The 20,644-nt window shown below is 41.8% G+C and overlaps 1 protein-coding gene across 2 annotated transcripts; it reads left to right on the top strand.

The window, feature by feature from the left end:
* The first annotated feature begins 5,819 nt into the window (after positions 1–5,819).
* On the top strand, positions 5,820–13,197 carry osr1 (odd-skipped related transcription factor 1). Of its 2 annotated transcripts, none has more exons than XM_079841931.1 (3): positions 5,820–7,128; positions 10,657–11,337; positions 12,199–13,197. In XM_079841931.1, exons 2-3 carry the CDS (start codon positions 10,676–10,678, stop codon positions 12,329–12,331), a joined length of 795 nt encoding a protein of 264 aa, XP_079698057.1. In that variant the 5' UTR covers positions 5,820–7,128; positions 10,657–10,675; the 3' UTR covers positions 12,332–13,197. The 2 variants fall into 2 exon arrangements, with proteins under 2 accessions (XP_079698057.1, XP_079698058.1); XM_079841932.1 differs by lacking the exon at positions 5,820–7,128 and adding an exon at positions 10,404–10,439 and having other exon boundaries at positions 12,199–13,032.
* The last annotated feature ends 7,447 nt before the right edge of the window (positions 13,198–20,644 follow it).

The following is a 20,644-nucleotide window of genomic DNA, read 5'->3' as shown; positions in this document are numbered from 1 at the left end:
TATAAGCTAATGCATAAGTTTCTTCCTGATTTTTGCATGCAAGTGAGACTGGTAAGATCATTACTGAAAAAAGTGAAACCAGAAATGTCTATAAAAGAAAAAAAATATCTGACCACAATTAAATAAAACATAGCTAAATACAAATTTTTCGAAACGTTTTGCTTAAAAATACTGAAATTCTGTTACTGAGCTATTTAATAACTTGCGTTAAATTATATTTAACTGATGTACCCTACTACTGTAAGCATATACTGATTATTATATTATGAGTTATCGGATCGGAGTCCGTAGGTAAATACCAAGCTAATGCAAATAGAGTGGTGCAGGTGTGACGAACCTAAAAGTCTAATTTGTCGCTGGTTCCTTCGAGATTTTCGTATGGAGTTTTATAACAGGGGATTTAAATTTATGAGTAAAATAAAGCCTGTTGTAAACATAACTTGATGATACTTTGAGGTTTTGTTCTACAATGTACACTGCACACACTCACACCACAAGATGTCTTATTTAGTTACTTATTAAAAACCATAGACTGTATAAAACAGTGGACGTAGTGTCTGTGACATTAAACGTAGGTTTCTGAAGAGCATTTTTGAAGCCCAAAGTGGGCGGAGCCGGCCGGCGCCATCTTGGCAGCGCGTCACTCCAGAATAACCGAAAATGGGCAAAGAGGCGGGAAGTGGGTCGAGTTAAGGTGCCTGGATACTGAAACCATGCCCTCCTATAGCTCGACAATAGTGGCAATCCACCTGTCACTGAAGTGGCCACGCCCTTGATTATGCAGAACTTTAAGGCTTTATATAATTTAAACGAATGAGTTACAAAAAATTAATCCCCCTCACAGTTGTCATGAAGGGCAAAATTAGCTATATAGACCAAAACCACTTTTTGTACTAGGCTGTAAAAAAAAAAAATTCTGCTGTAAAGTTGGGCTTTTTAATATGCGGGGTATTGGAATTGACTCCCTTTTGGAGCCTCTAGTGGCCAGTCGATGAATTGCAGTTTAAGTCACTTCCGTGTTGAACATAATTCCTTCAAAATGTGCGTTTACGTTATGGGTGTGTGTAATTTACATTGTAGAACAAAACGTCAAAATTTTGTCAAGTTTTGTCTACCACAGGCTTTATTTTACACACAAATTGAAAAACCCCATAGGAAAATCCCGAAGGAACCAGTGGTGAATTAGTCTGCAATTTTGACGTCATACCTGCACCACTCTATTCATTCTTGCGTGGTTACGTCATGTCCTTAAATACAGAAAACAAGGCTTGCTAATATATTGATTTTTGTTCAGTAGAGATTGACCTAGTCAGCTAGCAACCATTTAACATTGACAGTTCTTCTAAACAACGGGAATCACATTGTCAAAGCAAAAAGAAACCTTGAACAGTGGAGAGTGAAAAAGGGCCAAGCCCGTGCCAAAACAAAATATGAACTACAGCGGCAGATATGATAGCCCACAGTCATCACTCTCAAAAATGCTGGTCTAAAAATAACCCATTTTTTAGAGTGATCTTATTTTCAGGCCATTTCATAATTGATTTTGACGTGACATAAAGCTGTGGTATCTAAGTGGGTGAGTTGTTTACTTAGCGGCATCGTTTTGTTCATTCGTTTCAGACTGATTTGCGAACATGGAACATGCGCAAAAACAAGAGGTGGGATTTATCGTACAATCATATCCAATCATAACGCGATGGAGTCTCTCACGTGACTTTCCCCCATTCATTCTCAATTAACCCCCACCACACGCTCTAGGCTACTTTCACACTGTCGGTCCAAATCTGATTTTTTGCGTATCCTATTGGAATCTGATCTAAAATGATTGACTGTCCACATTATGTCGCTCTTTGGTATGAGCGTCTCAGCCACTCTGAAACTTCAATACATCTCCATTATATTGTCATTTCGTTGAGCACTTTGCAACAAAACAACCTTTTTTATGCAGCAACTTTCAGCATGTTTCCTATAACAACGTCTGACATTTACATTTTACATGCCGTGAGAAGGTCACATTAACCATGTGAAATACGTTCAGAGCAGTCAGACTGAAACGGAGAAATGCTCAAAAAAGATTTGTAAAAATCGCATTTCATGTGATTTTTTTGCCATTCACACTTGCTAAATCTGATCGGATTTCAGTCGGATATGGACAAAAATTGGATTTGAACTGACAGTCTTAGGCAAGCTGTTAAAACTTAAAGAGCTCAGGGGAGGCAAGAGAGACGTGGCGTCCCGCTGTACCTTTACCTGCTGGAGTCGCTATTGGACAGTGTTACGTTAAAAAAAGAGTGAATTATAAATTTTTTATGTCATATTTTGTGATAGTTCCATTGTTTTACTTTTGTAATATGCATTATTTTCTCATCCTATTTTTTGAAGAGACACTGCCACTCTTGCCTCCTCGGAGGAATCGACATTTACAAAATCCAACTATGTAACCTACTGTTTAATAAATGAATTGGCATAAATGGATTTACACAGCAATTATAATTGCATAAATTATGTTGAGAGACCTATATTTTAAATATAACATTTTAATGTATAAATATTAAATAATTGGAAAAATTCAATAATATAGGCCACTTTTTAAAGATGATAGGTAAAATCATCAGTAGGCGACTGTAGCCTATCAATGAACGGGGGGCCTAATTGAATAATTTATTAATCTGATAAACTGATTCTTTGAGGATCAACATGGTGGTGCTGTTTGGTCTATTTTCTTTGACGGAGCAAAAACAGAATGTGTTGTGTCTATGAAAGTTACTCAGTAACTTGTTCATTGAAGTATAAAATCAGTCACATTAGCAATCGTGCAGATTTTCGGAAAAACAACACTCTTGTTTGAGTGATATACAATTTTGAATAATTTTGATGGCATTTTCCACTAGACCGCCTTCCATATTCAACATACGCAGAAAGTATAGCCTCTCGCAGTTCAAAACCATAGACCGTAAAAAAATATGGACGACGCGACTTCATTGGCTTCCGCTGACGAGAGTTGAAGCTTGCGCAGATTTGGGACCGAGTCTGCGCAGTAGTGATCTCGGGACCGGAGTTGCGCAGTAGAGAGCAGGAAGTAGAGGCGCGATTATCAAAAGCCCGCCCACACTCTCACAGATGCAGACAATTCATTATGTTGGTGTGAAATAAACAGTTATGGAAATTAAAGATAAAGCTCCAATCTCCTCTCGAAAATCCAGAAAAAAGTCTGTTAGTGCCTCAGTGACAACTTCAGTGACAGCCGTCAATCTCAGCTGTCAATCATGACGTCTCACCCCCCATTTTTATAGCATCAAATAACTAACTAAAATTAAGCTTATTTAAAAAAACAAACACTTGAAATGAAATAATCGTGATAAAAGCTGCCTAAAATGACGGAAACCGTCTTTAGGAAACAATTATTTGAAGTGTAATTTGATTGTTTAGTTTGTCTCGCGTCAATTGTAATACATGGAGGGGTGGGGTTTAGGAGCTATACTAGGACCAGCCACCAGGGGGGCGATCGAGGCGTGTAGGCTTCAGTTTCTGAGAGGCCTGCTGCAGGGTTTTTTTTTTTTTTTTATTAATGCAAAAAAGATACAGAGATGACATGTTTATAATACACAATTTTGTAATACAGTACAAAAAATGTATCAATAATATGTTCAATGTCATCAGAAAATATAAAGGCTAGAACGAATTAGTTAAAGATTAAGGTAAAAGAAGAAGAAAAAAGTGAAGATAGAAAAAAAACAAGAGCATGAGGGTAAGACATTTATACATCACTTAGGTTATACAGATTAAAGTCATTACAAATTGACGTCGTTTTACTTGCTTTCTTATTTACAGAGGATGACATTGTTAAGATATGTGTTAAATTCTTTCAAAAAGACATGAAAAATTGGTTTGCTGTTGGTGAATTTACATTTGTGGATATAAAATTTACAAAGAAAATACATTCAATTTATAACAAAGTAAGCATTGCTTTTAATAGAGTCACAACCGAAAATAATGCCTTTAAAAGTTATGGATATGCCTTGGATATTATCATTAATAAAAGCCTCAATATTTTTCCAAAGTTGTTTAGTAATAAATGGTAAACAAAATGAACATCTAGTATCAATATTAGTTTTAAATTTCTTCATGAAATGTTTAACAGGGTAAAATGTATTTATTATTTTGAAAGACACTTCTTTTACTAGAGTGCAGGCTTGTTAAAAATGCTTACGATACGTCTGACGTCATATGTCGCGCCAGTTAGGCCTACGCTTTTTTCGTAAGTTGAATGCGAAAGGTGGTCTGGTGGAAGCTAGATATTTTACATTATAAAGTTTCAAATCTGGATATTTTTCTTACAAAACTCAATCGATTCGCTTCAGAAGGCCTTTATTAACCCCCCGGAGCCGTGTGGAGTAAGTTTATGATGGATGGATGCACATTTTTGAGCTTCCAACTCAATAGACCCGTCACTGCTGCCATTATAAAGCTTGGAAGTGTCAGGATATTTATTAATATAACTCAGATTGTGTTCATCAGAAAGAAGAAAGTCATATACATCTAAAATGGCTTGAGGGTGAGTAAATCATGGGGTGATTTTAATTTTAAAGTCAACTAATCCTTTAAGCATTTTTGTCATGATATAGCCCGAGATCAAGAATGAATTTATTGCGATTGGCAGACAAATCATCCTTTGTAAATCATTATGTAAAATTCAAATGGAAATGGTGAGACCCAGGCCGTTTTGGCTTTAAGAAGCCTACAACTTTGCCTTAGAAAAATGTGTTAACGTGTTTTCTATATATCAGGACTCTAAAGAGCATGATAGACGCAGGCAGGGGGCCTGTATTTAGACAGCCGTCAGTTGTTCAGAATTTGAGAGCAGCTCTCTGACTTCACAGACTTTGAAATGTTAAACTTTCAGTGGCTGAAGTGTTTAGATTAGCGAAAGTGATGTAAATAGACGTGATGAAATATGTAAGTGAGCTGTAAACAGTTCTTTTTATCTTCAGGCAGCCGTGTGTGCGTTCGTGTGCATGTGCAGAACGTATTGTGTGTGATCCGCGCTTTAAACATGCGCAGCTCGCGCTTGCACCAAATCTATTCTTTACAGTTTGTTTTCTTTTTCCCTCCAAAAATGTAAATGATGTCTAGCTGCTGTTTTTTATTATATGCAGCCGCGGAGTGGGCGCACGGCTTCCGTGGCAGGTTTTGCTGATTAATTTCCTGAGGTCAGGGCTATTGCGCTGTGATGCAACATGGACTCACAGGCAGCCAGAATTTTCTGATAAAACCAACAGAGCAAATTCGGCCGAAATAAACTACATGGGCTTTTGCTCTCGGCGTTTTACGTAGCATGTCTCTGTGTAGATGATCAGTAAAATGGGCCTACGGATAGTTTGATTAAATTCCATTCTTGTATGAGAGGGGAAGCCAACTTCTAAGCTTTAACAAAACCTTCCAAACACCTCACACATGCATACACACTCTCATTAAAGAAATCGATTTTTTGACATTTTACTCATGCTTGTTTTCTGTACATCAGGCTTTTCAAACAAATCAAAAGCAATGACTCAGAATACAAGGGGTGCCAAATTTACTTACAGCTCTCAGCAAACCCACCTGAACCAGCTAAACTCTCTGGATAAAGTCTATGGATCACTTAAAACTTACAGGTAGTTGTGTTGGAACATGATAGGAACTAAATTCTGCACTAGGGTAGATCTCCAGGAGCAGGGCTGAGCGCCTCTGCAGTAGCGCTGGATTGCAAATTTACGAACTCTTGCCACCAGGTGGCGCGTATTGAGCGCGTAACAGATGCGCACCAGCGTCCTTGTCCTGCTCTTATCCACTGAGAGTGTTTCTGTGCGTCTCACACGAAGGAACCTGCATCTCAGGGGAATTTATTTGGGGATGACGTCACATAGTTCCCGAGTCAACAAATCTGAGTTAGTGAAAAATCAATTATTTCCTTTTTTTTATGAGAATTTTGTTTTTTCCCCATATTTAGACTACATCTTAAAAAGTCACATGCGCGCAGTGCCTTCAAAACTGTTGAAATCAAAATACACGTATCATTTAAACCATTTGTCTATTTCATTTTAAACTAATCGAATTTCTCTTTCTCTCTTATATATACAACTGTGAGATTATGTGTATTTTTCACCTTCGCAGTTTACGCAGGTGTGTTTGACCCCAGGAGGAAAAGTTTATACCAAGAATTTCCACCGCACTTCAGTTCGTATCAAAGAGAAAGTGCTCGAACTTCTTGAATTCGCCGTTCCTGTGCTCTTAATCTGTCTTCACTGGGGTCGGGGTGACAAATTGACTAATGGTTTTGGGACGCTTAAAACTGGTCTCTCATTTCTTTCTCGCAGAGAGCACAAGTTAAAGGTGACAGTTGTATATTTACCTTAATTAATACAAAGTGAAGCTTGATTTGTTGCCGCCCCCACCTCGCACAGAAGCTCATTTTAAACAAGAATTCTTTAACTTTCTGCTTTCTGCTTTATTGATGAGAGCGTAGATTTAATTAGACTTTTGTTACCCGATCAAGCTCATCTTAGGAATTAAAACGTATTTCTGTCCGGTAATAATAAGAATGAGAATAGAATAAAAATAAGAATAACGTTTTTTTTTTTATTTAAAGAAATTGGCGTCCTCATCAGGCGTGCAAGTGGTGGAAGAACTTTAAAAGTTGACAACGTAAAAAGTTGTAGTGAAGTTCAGTCCTCTGGCATGCATAGCCTGGGATAAAAGTCTGCATCTGTTTGGTCCTTTATCGTTGAGGGCTGCTGTACCAGTGGAGGAAACTTCACTTCAGTATTTTGGGGGGTTTGGCTGTGTGACGTCGCGGGTTGGGTTACAATAAAGAGGCGGTTTGACTTTGGGACCACAAGACAGAGCTAGAGTAAGACACAGAGAGAGAGAGTTTCTACCCCGAGTAACCAAATACTCACAGCGCACAACCGCTGGACCACAGCTGTGCGAACTTCAGGGTTTTCCCGTGTCTCTGCTGCGAGAACATGCTGAGGAAGACGAACATTTCTCCGATCCGCGAGAAAGTTTTGCACTGCATTTAAACAACGCTGTGGGAAGACTAAGTGACTCTAAATCTTATTTTGGATCGGCCTGCTTCACCAAGACCTGGTAAATATTTTCTGGCTTTTTGGAATATTTTTTTTGACAAGATTTTACTACTATTGCACTGTCAGTGATTTCCTGCAGCAGACGTGAACTACAAATGTGCAATGTATAAGTGCATTTAAGAATGAATAAGTGACGCGAGGAATTGCTTTTAAAGCATGACGGGTCGGCTACAACTTGTAACACTTCAGCTGTTTAAAGAAAATACTTGGAACAGTCGTTGAATTAAATTCATTGCAATGTCTAAGTAATTTATTGTTTAAAGCAGATAAAAGTCAGAGCAAAGCAACTAATGTGTAAATGATGGTCTTTAATGGTGATCGGGTCAGTGATCAACAGGTGGGATGCGCTTTCCAAATTCGAATTGATTATGAATGGTGTTAATAGGCTACGTTTAAATGTTTTTGTAGGAATAAAATAATTTGTGTACACTACATACATGCTACTCAAACAAAACTAAGATTCACAAATGTCTGAGAAATTAAATGTCGTCTGAGGAAAGCCTTGAAGCGGCTCTGGTGTCACCCGATGTATTTCGTTCAAAAACTGTAACAAATTCGTTCAAGCAAATTGTAAACATTAGATTGTATTATGCATCTGTAGAAAGCTTTCTTTTTTTCTAAACCATGCGTGGCCTTGTGGTCGGAGATCTCGCGTGTGGTTTGAATGGTTTTACAGTGATGCTCGGTGTTGAAAATTAGCAGTTATTCGTTTGTTTCGGTTTATTTTAAGCGCTATTCGTTGCAAAATTATAAAAAATCAAACAAAATATATTTTGTCACCCAACAGAAATCCAGTGCAATTAATCCTAAACAGTAGCTACATTTTTAATATTAAAAAAAAAAAAAAAACGAAACGTCATTCCTTTTAAAATAATATGGACAGCCTATTTATTTTTTTAGGCTAAAGATATTTATAAAATATTTTAAAATAGACCTATGTATAAATAAATGTTTTTATTGTCCCATAATGATTTAGTTTTGCATTTAAAGTGTTCCAAAACACATGTATGCATAATCTAAATCTCTCCAACAAAAGAAACATTTCAGATATTAATAACGTTTAGCATTTTAGCCTAAATATTAATGTAAAAAATGGTTTTGTCATCAATTAATTACATGCTGGATGCCCCCTGTCAGAAATGACTAAAACATTTAGGCTAAGGTATGCACAATTTGTTTAATTTCTAGAGTGAAAATGATACGAATTTCGATATTGCATCAAACATAATTCAACGACAAGGTATAAAAGGATTTTAGTATTTGGACTGTGACCTTTTCAGCTTTAACTGTTTTATTTTGAGCCGACTACACACAGTGCATCAGTATGAAACTGACACAATTTACTGCTTAAAAATATTACACTGTCAATTATTTTCCTTATGATATGCCTAGTATACACATGCGTTTTACATCAAATTGCAAACACAATAAAGCGCTAGGCCTTCTCCACAATACTTAGATATATTTGTATATTTAGTCAACTGTTTGGCGGTGCTTAATGAATGGTGTGTTTCCCTCTCTCCAGGGTTAAGTGATCACATCCTCTCGGGGGGCTGCGCGGAAAAAGGAAAACATACACTTAGCCTACTTGATAATCGTTGAACAATTGACCAAAGACTCGTCGTTAACGCATGAACCTCGAGACCGTGATTAATTCCTGTAATACACGTCGAGATTTCTCTGTGATCTCCATACTCGCGACCGGCGGACATTCACACCTACCCAGAGATAAAACACTGATGACCTCCGCGCGTTCAACGCGCAATTGATGAAAGCTGAGCAATCAAAGTTATTGATAAGGAAGGTTACTGATATAGCCTACACAGGCCACAACGAGGGCGCAAACTGTAGGCACTTGCCATGCGTCTGCAATATTCTCGGAGTATTTGCACACCGATGAGCGTTTGCAAAGGCATGGGTGTTAGATTTTAGACTTTACAATATGTTTTGATATATATATATATATATATATATATATATATATATATATATATATATATATATATATATATATATATATATATATATATATATATATATATATATATATATATATATATATATATAAATAAAAAGTTTGACCAGATTAAGATTTTGAGGGGGACGTGTCACATCAGAGATCTACATCCCAGGGTGAATAGGGGTAGCCAACCACGAACTCAGCAAATTGCGGTGTGATTTCCGAGACTCTTTCACCACCTTGTCTGGGATAGACGTCTTTAGCCCCCACGACACTGATTCTGCCTGGCGTGGGGGACAAAATCTGGGAGATTTACCCAGACACAGTGCGCAAATCCGTCTAATTAGCCAACATGTCCCGGAAAAAAAAATGTCCAAGCACATGTGAAATCCCACAATTCAGAAATGTCTATCCCCCCAAAACTTTCAACTGGCGTTAGATTTAACGGTTAAGCAGATAGTTCCCTAACACATTCCCCTCCGCCACTCGTTTTAAAGGTATGTGGACTTCAAAGGGTTAAGGGTACGAGCCTGTTCTCGGGAGCGAGTCCTGATCTCCTCTAATGACCCCCGTAAGTAAAAGTCAATTACTTCTGCGCCATGATCAGAGCGTCCAAATCCCCGGGGGAGCTTTGAGCTTCAGAAAGACTAATTAGGGCTATTTCACTTTTTATTTACCGCAGATCAGACCCTCTCCACGGATCATGATGAGCATATTCAAGACAGAAATACACACAAGACAAGCGTCATCATTTGCATTTCAGACTTTTTAGCTGAAAAGCCTTCTAGCGATGAGACCTTTTTTTTCTTGACCTTTCTTGACCTTTGGAAACAAGGCACATAGGCTCTATGACTTAAAAAAATATTTTTTTACAACATTTGCAGCACCTCATCCATCATAACTAGAACCATATCTGTGCATCGTCTCGTTTTGTATACACAGTAATCTAACACACAACACACTGTTGCGTTTCACGTGCTACTTATACAACTGTGTGAGGAGAAAAAAAAAATCCTCCAGACGATATGAGTAACACTGTATACACACCAAGCCTGTTTGTTTGAGAGTGTGTGTGTGCTTGTAGTTCCTGATGAGACAAAGAGGAGTTATTGTGCTTTGTGTCTCTGTTCTCATCCAACCTGATTAAACAGTTGAGGCAGGTATGTCACCTGCTGTAGTTTGTCTTCATGGCCATAGGCATATTTTCAGCTTTCAGAAGACGCCTACGCCAAAATGTACATGCGCACACACTCATCTGGCAGGCTTGAGCATTGCTTTGTGCTCACGTTGGAGTGTGCTCTTTCAATGTCAGACAAGGTGTCTCACTTGACAAGTGCAGTTTATGTCTTGACGTGAGTGTGTGAGCGTGTTTTTCTTTTTAGGGAAGTCCCTTCAGCCTGCAAGGACCTAAAGCAAATCGTAACGCATAATGTAGGCTTATAATATAACGGAAAATGTAAACATAGTGGGCGTATTCTCAATGGAGGTCTGCAGGTGTATTATTTTTGAGACACTGTGCCAGTTGTTCTTACTTTACTCATTTTTTCTTTCTGTCTTTGTCTCCTACAGAAACTTTCTGGAATCAGACATGGGCAGTAAGACGCTCCCAGCACCCGTGCCTCTTCATCCCTCTCTGCAGCTGGCAAACTATTCCTTCCTTCAGACCTCCAACGGGCTGCATTTGCCCACTGACCACATGCCCAGCATCTACAGTTTCAGTGCCCTGCATGCCGTCCACCTACACCAGTGGACTCTGGGCTACCCACCGTTCACTTTGCCACGCTGTACCTTCTCCAAGCTGCCTGGCCTGGTGGACGCCCGCTTCCCTCTACCCTCAATCCCTCTGTTCCCCCATCTAGTCCAGCCTGCCAAGCAGGAATCCCCCGGGCCTGGTTCTGGAGCGTCCAGCAAAAGCAAACCTCGTTTTGACTTTGCCAACCTGGCAGCGGCCGCGACGCAGGACGACGCCCTGAAGGCGGAAGATCTGAGCACTAACAATGGGCACGTGCGCTCGCCCTCGTTAGGCTGCCTGCTGGACGTGGCCAAGCTCTCCTCGCCGGAAAGAAAACCCAGCCGGGGACGACTCCCATCCAAGACGAAAAAGGAGTTTGTGTGCAAGTTCTGTGGCCGCCACTTCACTAAGTCCTACAACCTGTTGATCCACGAGCGCACGCACACAGATGAACGGCCGTACACTTGTGACATCTGTCACAAGGCCTTCAGGAGGCAGGACCACCTGAGAGACCACAGGTAAGGATATGTCAGTAGTACACTGATCTCAGATCAGATGATTTACAGCTAATATTGAAATACATTCCTGCTCATACCTGCCCATTCATATATAAAGCGTTCGGGCATAGCCTACGTAAACTCCGGCCCACCCACAAACCTCCTGCAGATTTTGTTCCAATCATGACCTCATCGTGCATGAATTCTCTCCCATCATTCCAGTTAGAAAATAACACGGGGTATAATGTTAAATATTTGTTATTAAATTAAAAAAAAGTATATATACACAAATATAAATGAGAGTATTTAATAATCAGCATTATTTATATATGTGTGTGTGTGTGGTGCGTTATGCAGATTTTTATATAAAATAACAATCTGAGCTTAAAGATAATGTGGTTAAAGTTAAGCCTCAAGCTCAACAAATAAAATAAAACATAAAATGCAAATAAAACAGTTTTGTTTAGTTTTTCAAACCACACCTGCTCTGGTGATTTATGACATGCTGTATTCCAGTACTATAAGAATGATTTAAATTAGTTGAGACATGCTGAACAATCTCCTCCAATTCTTCAGTAATGATCTTGGCTCTTTTCCTCACTGACAATTATCTCTAGATATGCATCATGTTTGAGATTTAATTAACATCTGCAGACCCAAAGATTTGTCATGACAAGGCAGCTAACTATTGCACTAGCTTCCATTTAAAATTGCCATCATTTCGATAGTTCACATTTTTTTGGCAGCATACTGAAACGCAGGATATTTAATCCTTGACGAGAAAAAAAAAAAACAATCTCAGACCATCTTGTTGTTTAAGTTGTAAACATGCCTACATCCATTAACAAACCACAACTATTCTCTCTCGTTTGTTTTCTAAAGGTACATCCATTCCAAAGAGAAGCCATTTAAATGCCAGGAGTGTGGAAAGGGTTTCTGTCAGTCCAGAACTCTTGCTGTCCACAAAACATTACACATGCAGGTCAAGGAGCTCAAACCAGCCAAGATAAAGTGAGGGCATCTGCTTCGATCAATGGGGACGCTATAAAATGAAACCCAGTGACTCCAGCCAATAACATTGTCATTCCAAGGCCACAGAGACTCCGTCCGAGGGCCGTGGACCTCTGTGCACGGCTTCACGCACCAAAGATGGATTAGGCCTGACCAAAGAGCTTTCTGATGAGGCATTCTTCCATAACCTGCAGCCATGATGCCTTAAAGTTTGACTGATACAAAGGAACGGAGAACCCGGATGAGAAGTCGCGGAACTGAGCAGAAGCTTTAACATGGATTTAAGACAATCAAATTGACTGATTTGCTTAAGAAAGAACAGATAAGCAAGGCGAGTGCCGACACCAAAGAGAACAGCTAATCTGTGATTTTAGCCTGCACTGCTCCATTCCGAATGATCTGTTGTTTTATTTTTGTACACAGCGATTTTTCTAGATATTGTTGACATTGTCGTTGATGAAGGCAGACTCTTCGGACCTATGCAGTTACTGAGAGCCCACCAAAGCGCTCGCATTTAAAACCCAAAGTCCGTAGAGCAGTCATTTCTTCTCACCAAAGACACTTTTAATCATGTAATTCCTCCTTTTGTACAGATTCCTTTTTGTATAACTGATATTTGGCACTTTAATCTGATTATTGTTTATTTACATGTATCACTGGATTCCTTAAACTTATTTTTTGAAAATAAATAGTCATTTCTGTATCAAATGCATGTTTGTCGTAGTCAATGCAAACCCAATCTGGTGATACACGGGTACGACTGGCACAAATAAAGAGGATTTGTCTTCACAGACTAATTCAACATTAAACAAAAAGCAGGGATAAACAATGTGCTCTACACTTGAATGAATAAATCAATAAATAATGATCCGTGATGTGAAGACATGGATTGACTTCACATTGGCCCGGAGGGCGACATCTGCTGCTGTTCTCATAAGCATCCTGAATCTTTCTCTGAGCTTTAGATCACTGTAGTTTTAAAAAGCCACCATGAAAGTTCATGTATTCATAGAGAAATCAGTGTAAACAGACACACCTGCAAACACAATTCAGAGGTTAAATGGGGTGTTTAGAGCGATAAAAAAAGACTTGTTCTAGAATTATCAGGAGTGTTAGATCCTCGACTCGGCGCAAACTCTAACTAAACAAGGTGAACTTGGACGGATCTATTTTTAAACTCCAGAATTAGCAGCAGAAAGCTTCAAAGAACAAGGATCATCAGAGCCATCATTCTTCCAGGCCCAGATGAATTGGCCCATTACAGAAACAGCGTTTCTCAACTGGCACTCAGACCCACGCGCAATTTAAAAACACAAATGGGGAAGAATCTTTAAAAACTCGCCATTCCAAATTCAGACCACAACATCAGATTTATTGCCTCTGCTCTTTCACAACATCTGCGATACAGTTCTTGCTCTACACCCAGAGCTGGTCTCTTGGGTTTGTTCACAGGAATGGAAGTATGTGTTTGTGAGTGTGTAGCATGTGTGTGGGTTTGTGTATGATGTGAGTTTCCGTGCACAGTCATGATTACTTTCGCCTTGACATCATCGCCCTTGGCTTGCAAGAAGCGGTCAACGGGCAGAGGATTCAGAAATCTTCACGGAATCATCTTACAGTATGATGAGAACTGCGATCCTATGATTATGAAGCGATTCTCACAAAAATTATATTATTATTGTTTATTATAATATTTTAATAACACTAATAGCATTAATATATATATATATGTGTGTGTGTATTATTATATTATATGAGTTGTTTTAGATTACGTCTATACGTCAATTCACTACAAACGGAAAAGGTTTTCCTTTCCGTTTTTTTTGTTGCACACATACAACGTTGTCAAAATGGCCTCCTATGTATTAGACCAGTAGTTGGCGATGTCACTTTGTAATGAGACACTACGCGCCTATAGACTAAACACGTAATACGAATGCACATGACGTCACCATTTTCACAAATTCGCATTTGTGTAGTTTACGTTTTCAAAAATGTGCGTTTTCAGGCCCCCAAAATGCTGTTGTCATGAACGGCTAGAACGCATACGGGTTGAAAACGGGTAAGTTGTGTAAACTCCCCTCAGACTAGGCCTTGGAAATAATTTTTGACTAATGATAACAACAAAAAAAAGGCATTCATCCTTCTGAGGAAGGATTATCCATGACAAACTTTATAAATACAATTTATAATGAAATCAAATGAAAAATAAAGTAAATTCAATTAATATATACAGTATATATATATATATATATATATATATATATATATATATATATATATATATATATATATATATATATATATATATATATATGTATATATATATATATATATATATATATATATATATATATAGAGAGAGAGAGAGAGAGAGAGAGAGAGAGAGCTTTTTCATCAGATGGGCATCATGGGTAAATGTTTCATTATGTGAGAACACATTCAGTACCTCCTTGAAGTTCAACCTCTCTGACAGCAGGAAAAAGGAAGAGATGAAAAGAAAGAGAGCACTGTGTATGAATTAAAAACTGTAATCTAAAATTCAGCGCATTAAGAGAGAGAGAGAGAGAGAGAGAGAGAGAGAGAGAGAGAGAGAGAGAGAGAGAGAGAGAGAGAGAGAGAGAGAGAGAGAGAGAGAGAGAGAATGAAACTGAAGAGCTAAGCCTGAGGGAAAAAAAGATTCCTCCAAGGAAAAGTCAATATGTTTTTCTTTATAATTATATACTTCCCAAGTTGACTGCAATCTCAAAACCGCTGTAACAGTAAACCTTCACCTAAAATCCCCCATTCCACAAAAAAAATTCTGAGGACGAGCACTATTTAAATATGAGATGGTTTAACCACCAACAACATTTCATGACATATCAGGATTCATTCTCAGGTACTTTTGACTTCCTAAGCTTCGGAAAGCCAATATATATCCATAAAAACTCATTAAAGTTTAAAGGAAGATCTGACTGGAGCATAAAATCAGTTCTGACAGAAATATTTATCTTATTCTTTAAACAAAAACTCTCTATGCTGCATGCTTCAGATATGGTATGCATTACAGCAGCATCACTTTGTTAGATTTGATGCAATCCGTTTTTAGAGAAAGTCAACTAAGGGTTAGAAAGAAGGACAGAAGGAGGAGGAGGAGAGAGAGGGAGGTTACAGGATGGAGGTGTGCCCCGTCCTTCATTCTTCTGGCTGCCCGGAACACATCAGTCCATCAGCATCTCCAACTGACCCTCTCCCGAAAGAGAGCCAGGAACACACACACACACATTCAGACTTGCCCCATTGCTTCGACTTCAAAACATTTTACACCCCATGAGTGAGCGCTGATGCAACTGAATCAAATAATAACACCACCACCATATTCCTGTAAATCTAAACATTGCTCATGCAGTGTTGCAACACCGAATACATCAGCTGGACTCACAAGCAGTGAGAACATTCTCAGCATATGTTGTTGGTCGATGTGTGATTTAGTGAGATGTTCAAGGAGGTCAACTGCAGTGACAGACAGTGGCTCTACGATGACACATTTAACACTCAGGAGCAGGTGACACGCACACAAGAGTGGGCCACAGTGCACATGCACAGGATGGGGTGAAGTGCAGGCCAGCAGGATGGAGAGAGGACACACTGACAGACAGACGGACACACACAGGCCTCCTGAGTCCATGGCTTCCTCAGACTGGGGGAAGAGGAAGTGAAACCTGCAAGATGTGGCCATTAAAACACACACACACACACACACAAATGCAAAAACACACACACACATTTAAAGAGTTTATACCAATATACAAGGATAAATATGACTAATTGTGCTAATTTATTCCGAAAATATTTCGCCTAAATCTTTCATTTTTGACATATCAGTCATCATCATGTCAAATTAACTTTAAATTAAGCTTGAAGTACAGAAAAGTCAATGGTTAGTCAATGAAAAACATTCTCAAAAACTAGACAAATAAAAATTATAGCTACTCATATAAACCTGAAAATTACACATAAGGAGGATATTTTTACTGAAACAGGTTTGTTTCTTAAAGAAGCGTAAAGTCCCCCTGTAGTCAATAATTATATCCTTTATATGTAACCAAAAAGACATTTAATGATTGAAACGTTTTTTCCCCTGTGAATAACATTTCTTAATGCCGTAAAATAGCTTGAATGTAACTCGCTTCATTTAGTATACATGGATATACGTATATGCAAATTAGCCCCGTCTCCACTCAATCACAGTAGCTCAGAATACCTGATCTACTCGCTCAACTTTATAGTAGTAAACGCTGACACAGGTTGACGTGACTTGTTACAAGTTTGTCCAAACCGCGTTTTAAACGTAAAGTATATTAAAAACACCACATAGACATACACCGATCAGGCATAACACTATGACCAGTGAATAACACTGGGTGGGATATATTACACAGCAAGTGAACATTTTGTCCACAAAGTTGATGTGTTAGAAACAGGAAAAATGGGCAAGCGAAAGGATTTGAGAGCGTTTGACAAGGGCCAAATTGTGATGGCTAGATGACAGAGCCCAAAGTCGACAGGGAACAGACGGGGAACACCCCACAAGAGCTGCAGTCTCCAAAACTGCAGCTCTTGTGGGATGTCCCCTGTCTGCAGTGGTCAGTATCTATCAAAAGTGGTCCAAGGAAGGAACAGTGGTGAACCGGCGACAGGATCATGGGCGGCCAAGGCTCATTGATGCATGTGGGGAGTGAAGGCTGACATGTGTGATCCGATCAAACAGACGAGCTACTGTAGCTCAAATTGCTCAAGAAGTTAGTGGGCATGTGAGCATCAGACCTGGACCATGGAGCAATGGAAGAAGGTGGCCTGGTTTGATGAATCATGTTTTCTTTGTGTGCGTCGCTTACCTGGGGAACACATGGCACCAGGATGCAATATGGGAAGAAGGCAAGCCGGCGGAGGCATTGTGAAACTGGGAAACCTTGGTGGCTGTGGCCTCTTTCAGCAGGATAATGCCTCCAAATTCCCCAGATCTCAATCCAATCGAGAATCTGTGGGATGTGCTGAACAAACAAGTCCGATCCATGGAGGCCCCACCCCGCAACTTGCAGGACTTAAAGGATCTGCTGCTAACACCTTGGTGCCAGATACCCTAGCACACCTTCAGGGGTCTAGTGGAGTCCATGCCTCGACATGTCAGTTCTGTTTTGACAGTAAAATGGGGACCAACACAATATTAGGAAGGTGGTCATAATGTTACGCCTGATCAGTGTATAAACAGCATTAAAAGGTTCATTTTCACGACAGGGGGTCTTTAAAGTTTTGAATTGTGTAAGTTATTGCTGATGTTAAATTTATTGAGCATTACAATTAACCATGCTCTCCCCATACTGATAACATCTCGGTTACGGATGTAACCCTCGTTCCCTGAGGAGGGAACGGAGACGTAACGTTAGTGACTAACGAATGGGGGTTTCGCTTAGAAGCCTATCATCTTCGAGCTTAGAGAAAACGCCCAATGGCGTGCCAATGCCATGGGGCATGCGGAATTTGCATACGTAACTCCGCCTCACCGCGTGAGTATATAAGGAAGTACGAGGCAATATCGCATTATGTTACCTGCTTGAGGAGCCAAGACTGAACTCCTGCGTTCCAGGTAGCACAGCTGAAGTGGCAATGGGACGTTACGTCTCCGTTCCCTCCTCAGGGAACGAGGGTTACATCCGTAACCGAGACATTCCCTTTCGTTCAGTCACTACGACGTAACGTTAGTGACTAACGAATGGGGGTCCCAATATAATCCCGCCACTCAGCTGTCTTCCAGCGCCCTGCGTACGTGTGAGTACCCTGTCGTAAGACTAATACGGACGAAGGACTCCCACTTAACACAGGATACCAAGGTACACTGGGAAGCATATCCCAGTGAGGGAAATGCCAAGATGCCTACCCGTGGGGAGGACTTAAGAGACACATATGAGCCGGTAGGGGCTGCATATGGAAGATCTCTAGGGTACCAGCCGAAGGTGGATTTTTAACCCTAGGGGTGGCGGGAACACGCCAAGGGAAGAAACCCGCTCACTGCGGAGGCTTACGGTGAAATACACATGTGGGGGTCGCCGGAGGGGAACCATGCACATGGGGCACCTGGCCGGACATGAGGGTCTGGGCTTGAAAGGGCAGACTGAACTGATGTCGGCGTCGACAGTGCTGGAGGAGCTCAGGGCTCTCGGGGAGCTCACCTGAGGAAAGAATCGCACGTATCCAGTCCGTGGAGTGGAATGGCGAGCAAGCGAAGACACCTGAGCCTGGCCCATTACCGGCCCCTCGGGGGGGCGAGTACATAGTCGGACACTGGCTCCACTCTGAGATTGTAGAATCTGGCGAATGTGTTGGGTGTCGCCCAGCCTGCAGCTCTGCAGATGTCTGCTAGTGAGGCGCAACGAAGGCCTCCACACTCCTAGTGGAGTGTGCCCTCACACCAAGGGGACATGGGCGACCTTGCTGCTGGTAAGCCAAAACAATGGTGTCCACTATCCAGTGAGACAGCCTTTGCTTTGAGAGAGCACTTCCCTTCCGCTCTCCACCATAACAGACAAAGAGCTGGTCTGAGGTCCTGAAACACTGCGTCATGTCTACGTAGGCGCGGAGGGCGCGTACTGGACAGAGCAATGTCTAGGCTGGGTCTGCCTCCTCCAAAGGCAGCGCTTGCAGGTTCAGCACCTGGTCCTTAAACGGAGTGGTGGGAACCTTGGGCACATATCCAGGCCGGGGTCTCAGGATCAAGTGAGAGTTGGCCGGCCCGAACTCCAGGCACGCTTCGTCAACCGAAAATGCCTGCAGGTCCCCGACCCTCTTAACGGAGGCCAATGCGGTCAGCAGAGCCGTTTTCATAGACAGGAACTTAATATCAACCGACCGCAAAGGCTCAAAGGGAGGTCTCTGCAGAGCACTTAACACTACTGCGAGGTCCCAAGAGGGTGCGAGAGGAGAGCGAGGAGGATTCAGTCTCCTCGCTCCCCTCAGGAACCTGATGACCAGGTCGTGCTGACTTACCTTCTTGTTCTCCAAGAGATCGTGGTGGGCAGATATTGCGGCCACATATACCTTGAGGGTGGAGGGAGACAGCCTTCGCTCCAGCCCCTCTTGGAGAAATTCAAGCACGGACCCGATCGGGCATTTCCAGGGGTCTTCTTGGCGGGAAGAGCACCAGGTGACGAAGAGGTTCCACTTCAACGCATAGGCATGCCGAGTGGACTCTGCCCTAGCGGAAGTGATGGTGGCGACCACCGTAGGTGGTAGGCCACTCAAACCTGCCGCGTCCCGTCTAGGAGCCACACGTGGAGGCTCCAGAGGTCGGGACGCGGGTGCCATAGGGTGCCCCGTCTCTGAGTAAGGAGGTCCGGTCTCAGAGGAATAGGCCAGGGAGGGGCTGTCGCAAGGAGTATGAGTTCGGGGAACCAGGTCCGGCCGTGCCAGTACGGGGCGACCAAAAGGACCTGCTCCTTGTCCTCCCTGATCTTGCACAGGAGCTGTGCGAGTAGGCTCACTGGGGGGAACGCATATTTGCGTAGGCCCCGCGGCCAGCTGTGCGCCAGTGCATCCGTGCCGAGCGTGCCCTCGGTCAGGGAATAGTACAGGCTGCAGTGGGAAGAGTCGTGGGAGGCAAACAGATCTACCTGTGCGTCGCCGAACTGTTCCCAAATCAGCTGAACCGTCTGGGGATGGAGTCTCCATTCTCCCGGGAGATGCTGAAACCGCGAGAGCTCGTCGGCTGCGTGGTTCAGGACTCCCGGAATGTGGACAGCACGAAGGGACCTCAGGCGCTTCTGACTCCATAGGATGAGATGGCGGGCGGGTTGAGACATACGGCGGGAGCGTAGACCGCCCTGGTGGTTGATGTACGCTACTACGGCCGTGTTGTCTGACCGGACAAGCACATGTTGACCCTTCAGCAGCGCTCGGAAGCGGTGCAGGGCGAACCGTACTGCCAGCAACTCGAGGCAATTGACATGCAGGAGGCGCTGGGGTCCTGTCCAGGAGCCCGCGGCTGCTTGTCCATTGCAGAGGCATCCGTCGATACGACAACATGCCTGGAAACTCGTTCTAAGGGCACACCGGCCCGTAGAAAACTGAGGTTCGACCACGGGGTGAGCGTCTGTAAGCAGGCCCGAGTCACTTGGACCCGGAGCGTGCCAGACTGCCATGCCCATCTCGGGACTCGATCGCAAAGCCAGTGCTGAAGCGGTCTCATATGAAGCAATCCGAGCGGCGTTACCGCGGCTGCAGATGCCATATGCCCCAGGAGCCTCTGAAATAGTTTCAGTGGAACCGCACTCTTGCTCTC

Source organism: Gobio gobio, assembly GCF_949357685.1.
Source record: "Gobio gobio genome assembly, chromosome: 18".
Classification (NCBI taxonomy): domain Eukaryota; kingdom Metazoa; phylum Chordata; class Actinopteri; order Cypriniformes; family Gobionidae; genus Gobio; species Gobio gobio.
Note: the sequence above shows the minus strand (reverse complement) of the source record. Positions and strands in the feature narration are given on the sequence as shown.

What these genes read in the sequence shown, in the direction of transcription:
- osr1 (XM_079841931.1), top strand. Translation starts at nt 10,676, where the DNA reads ATGGGCAGTAAGACGCTCCCAGCACCCGTGCCTCTTCATCCCTCTCTG. An exon ending in GACCACCTGAGAGACCACAG is followed by an intron (nt 11,338 to 12,198) that starts GTAAGGATATGT and finishes TGTTTTCTAAAG; the next exon opens with GTACATCCATTCCAAAGAGA.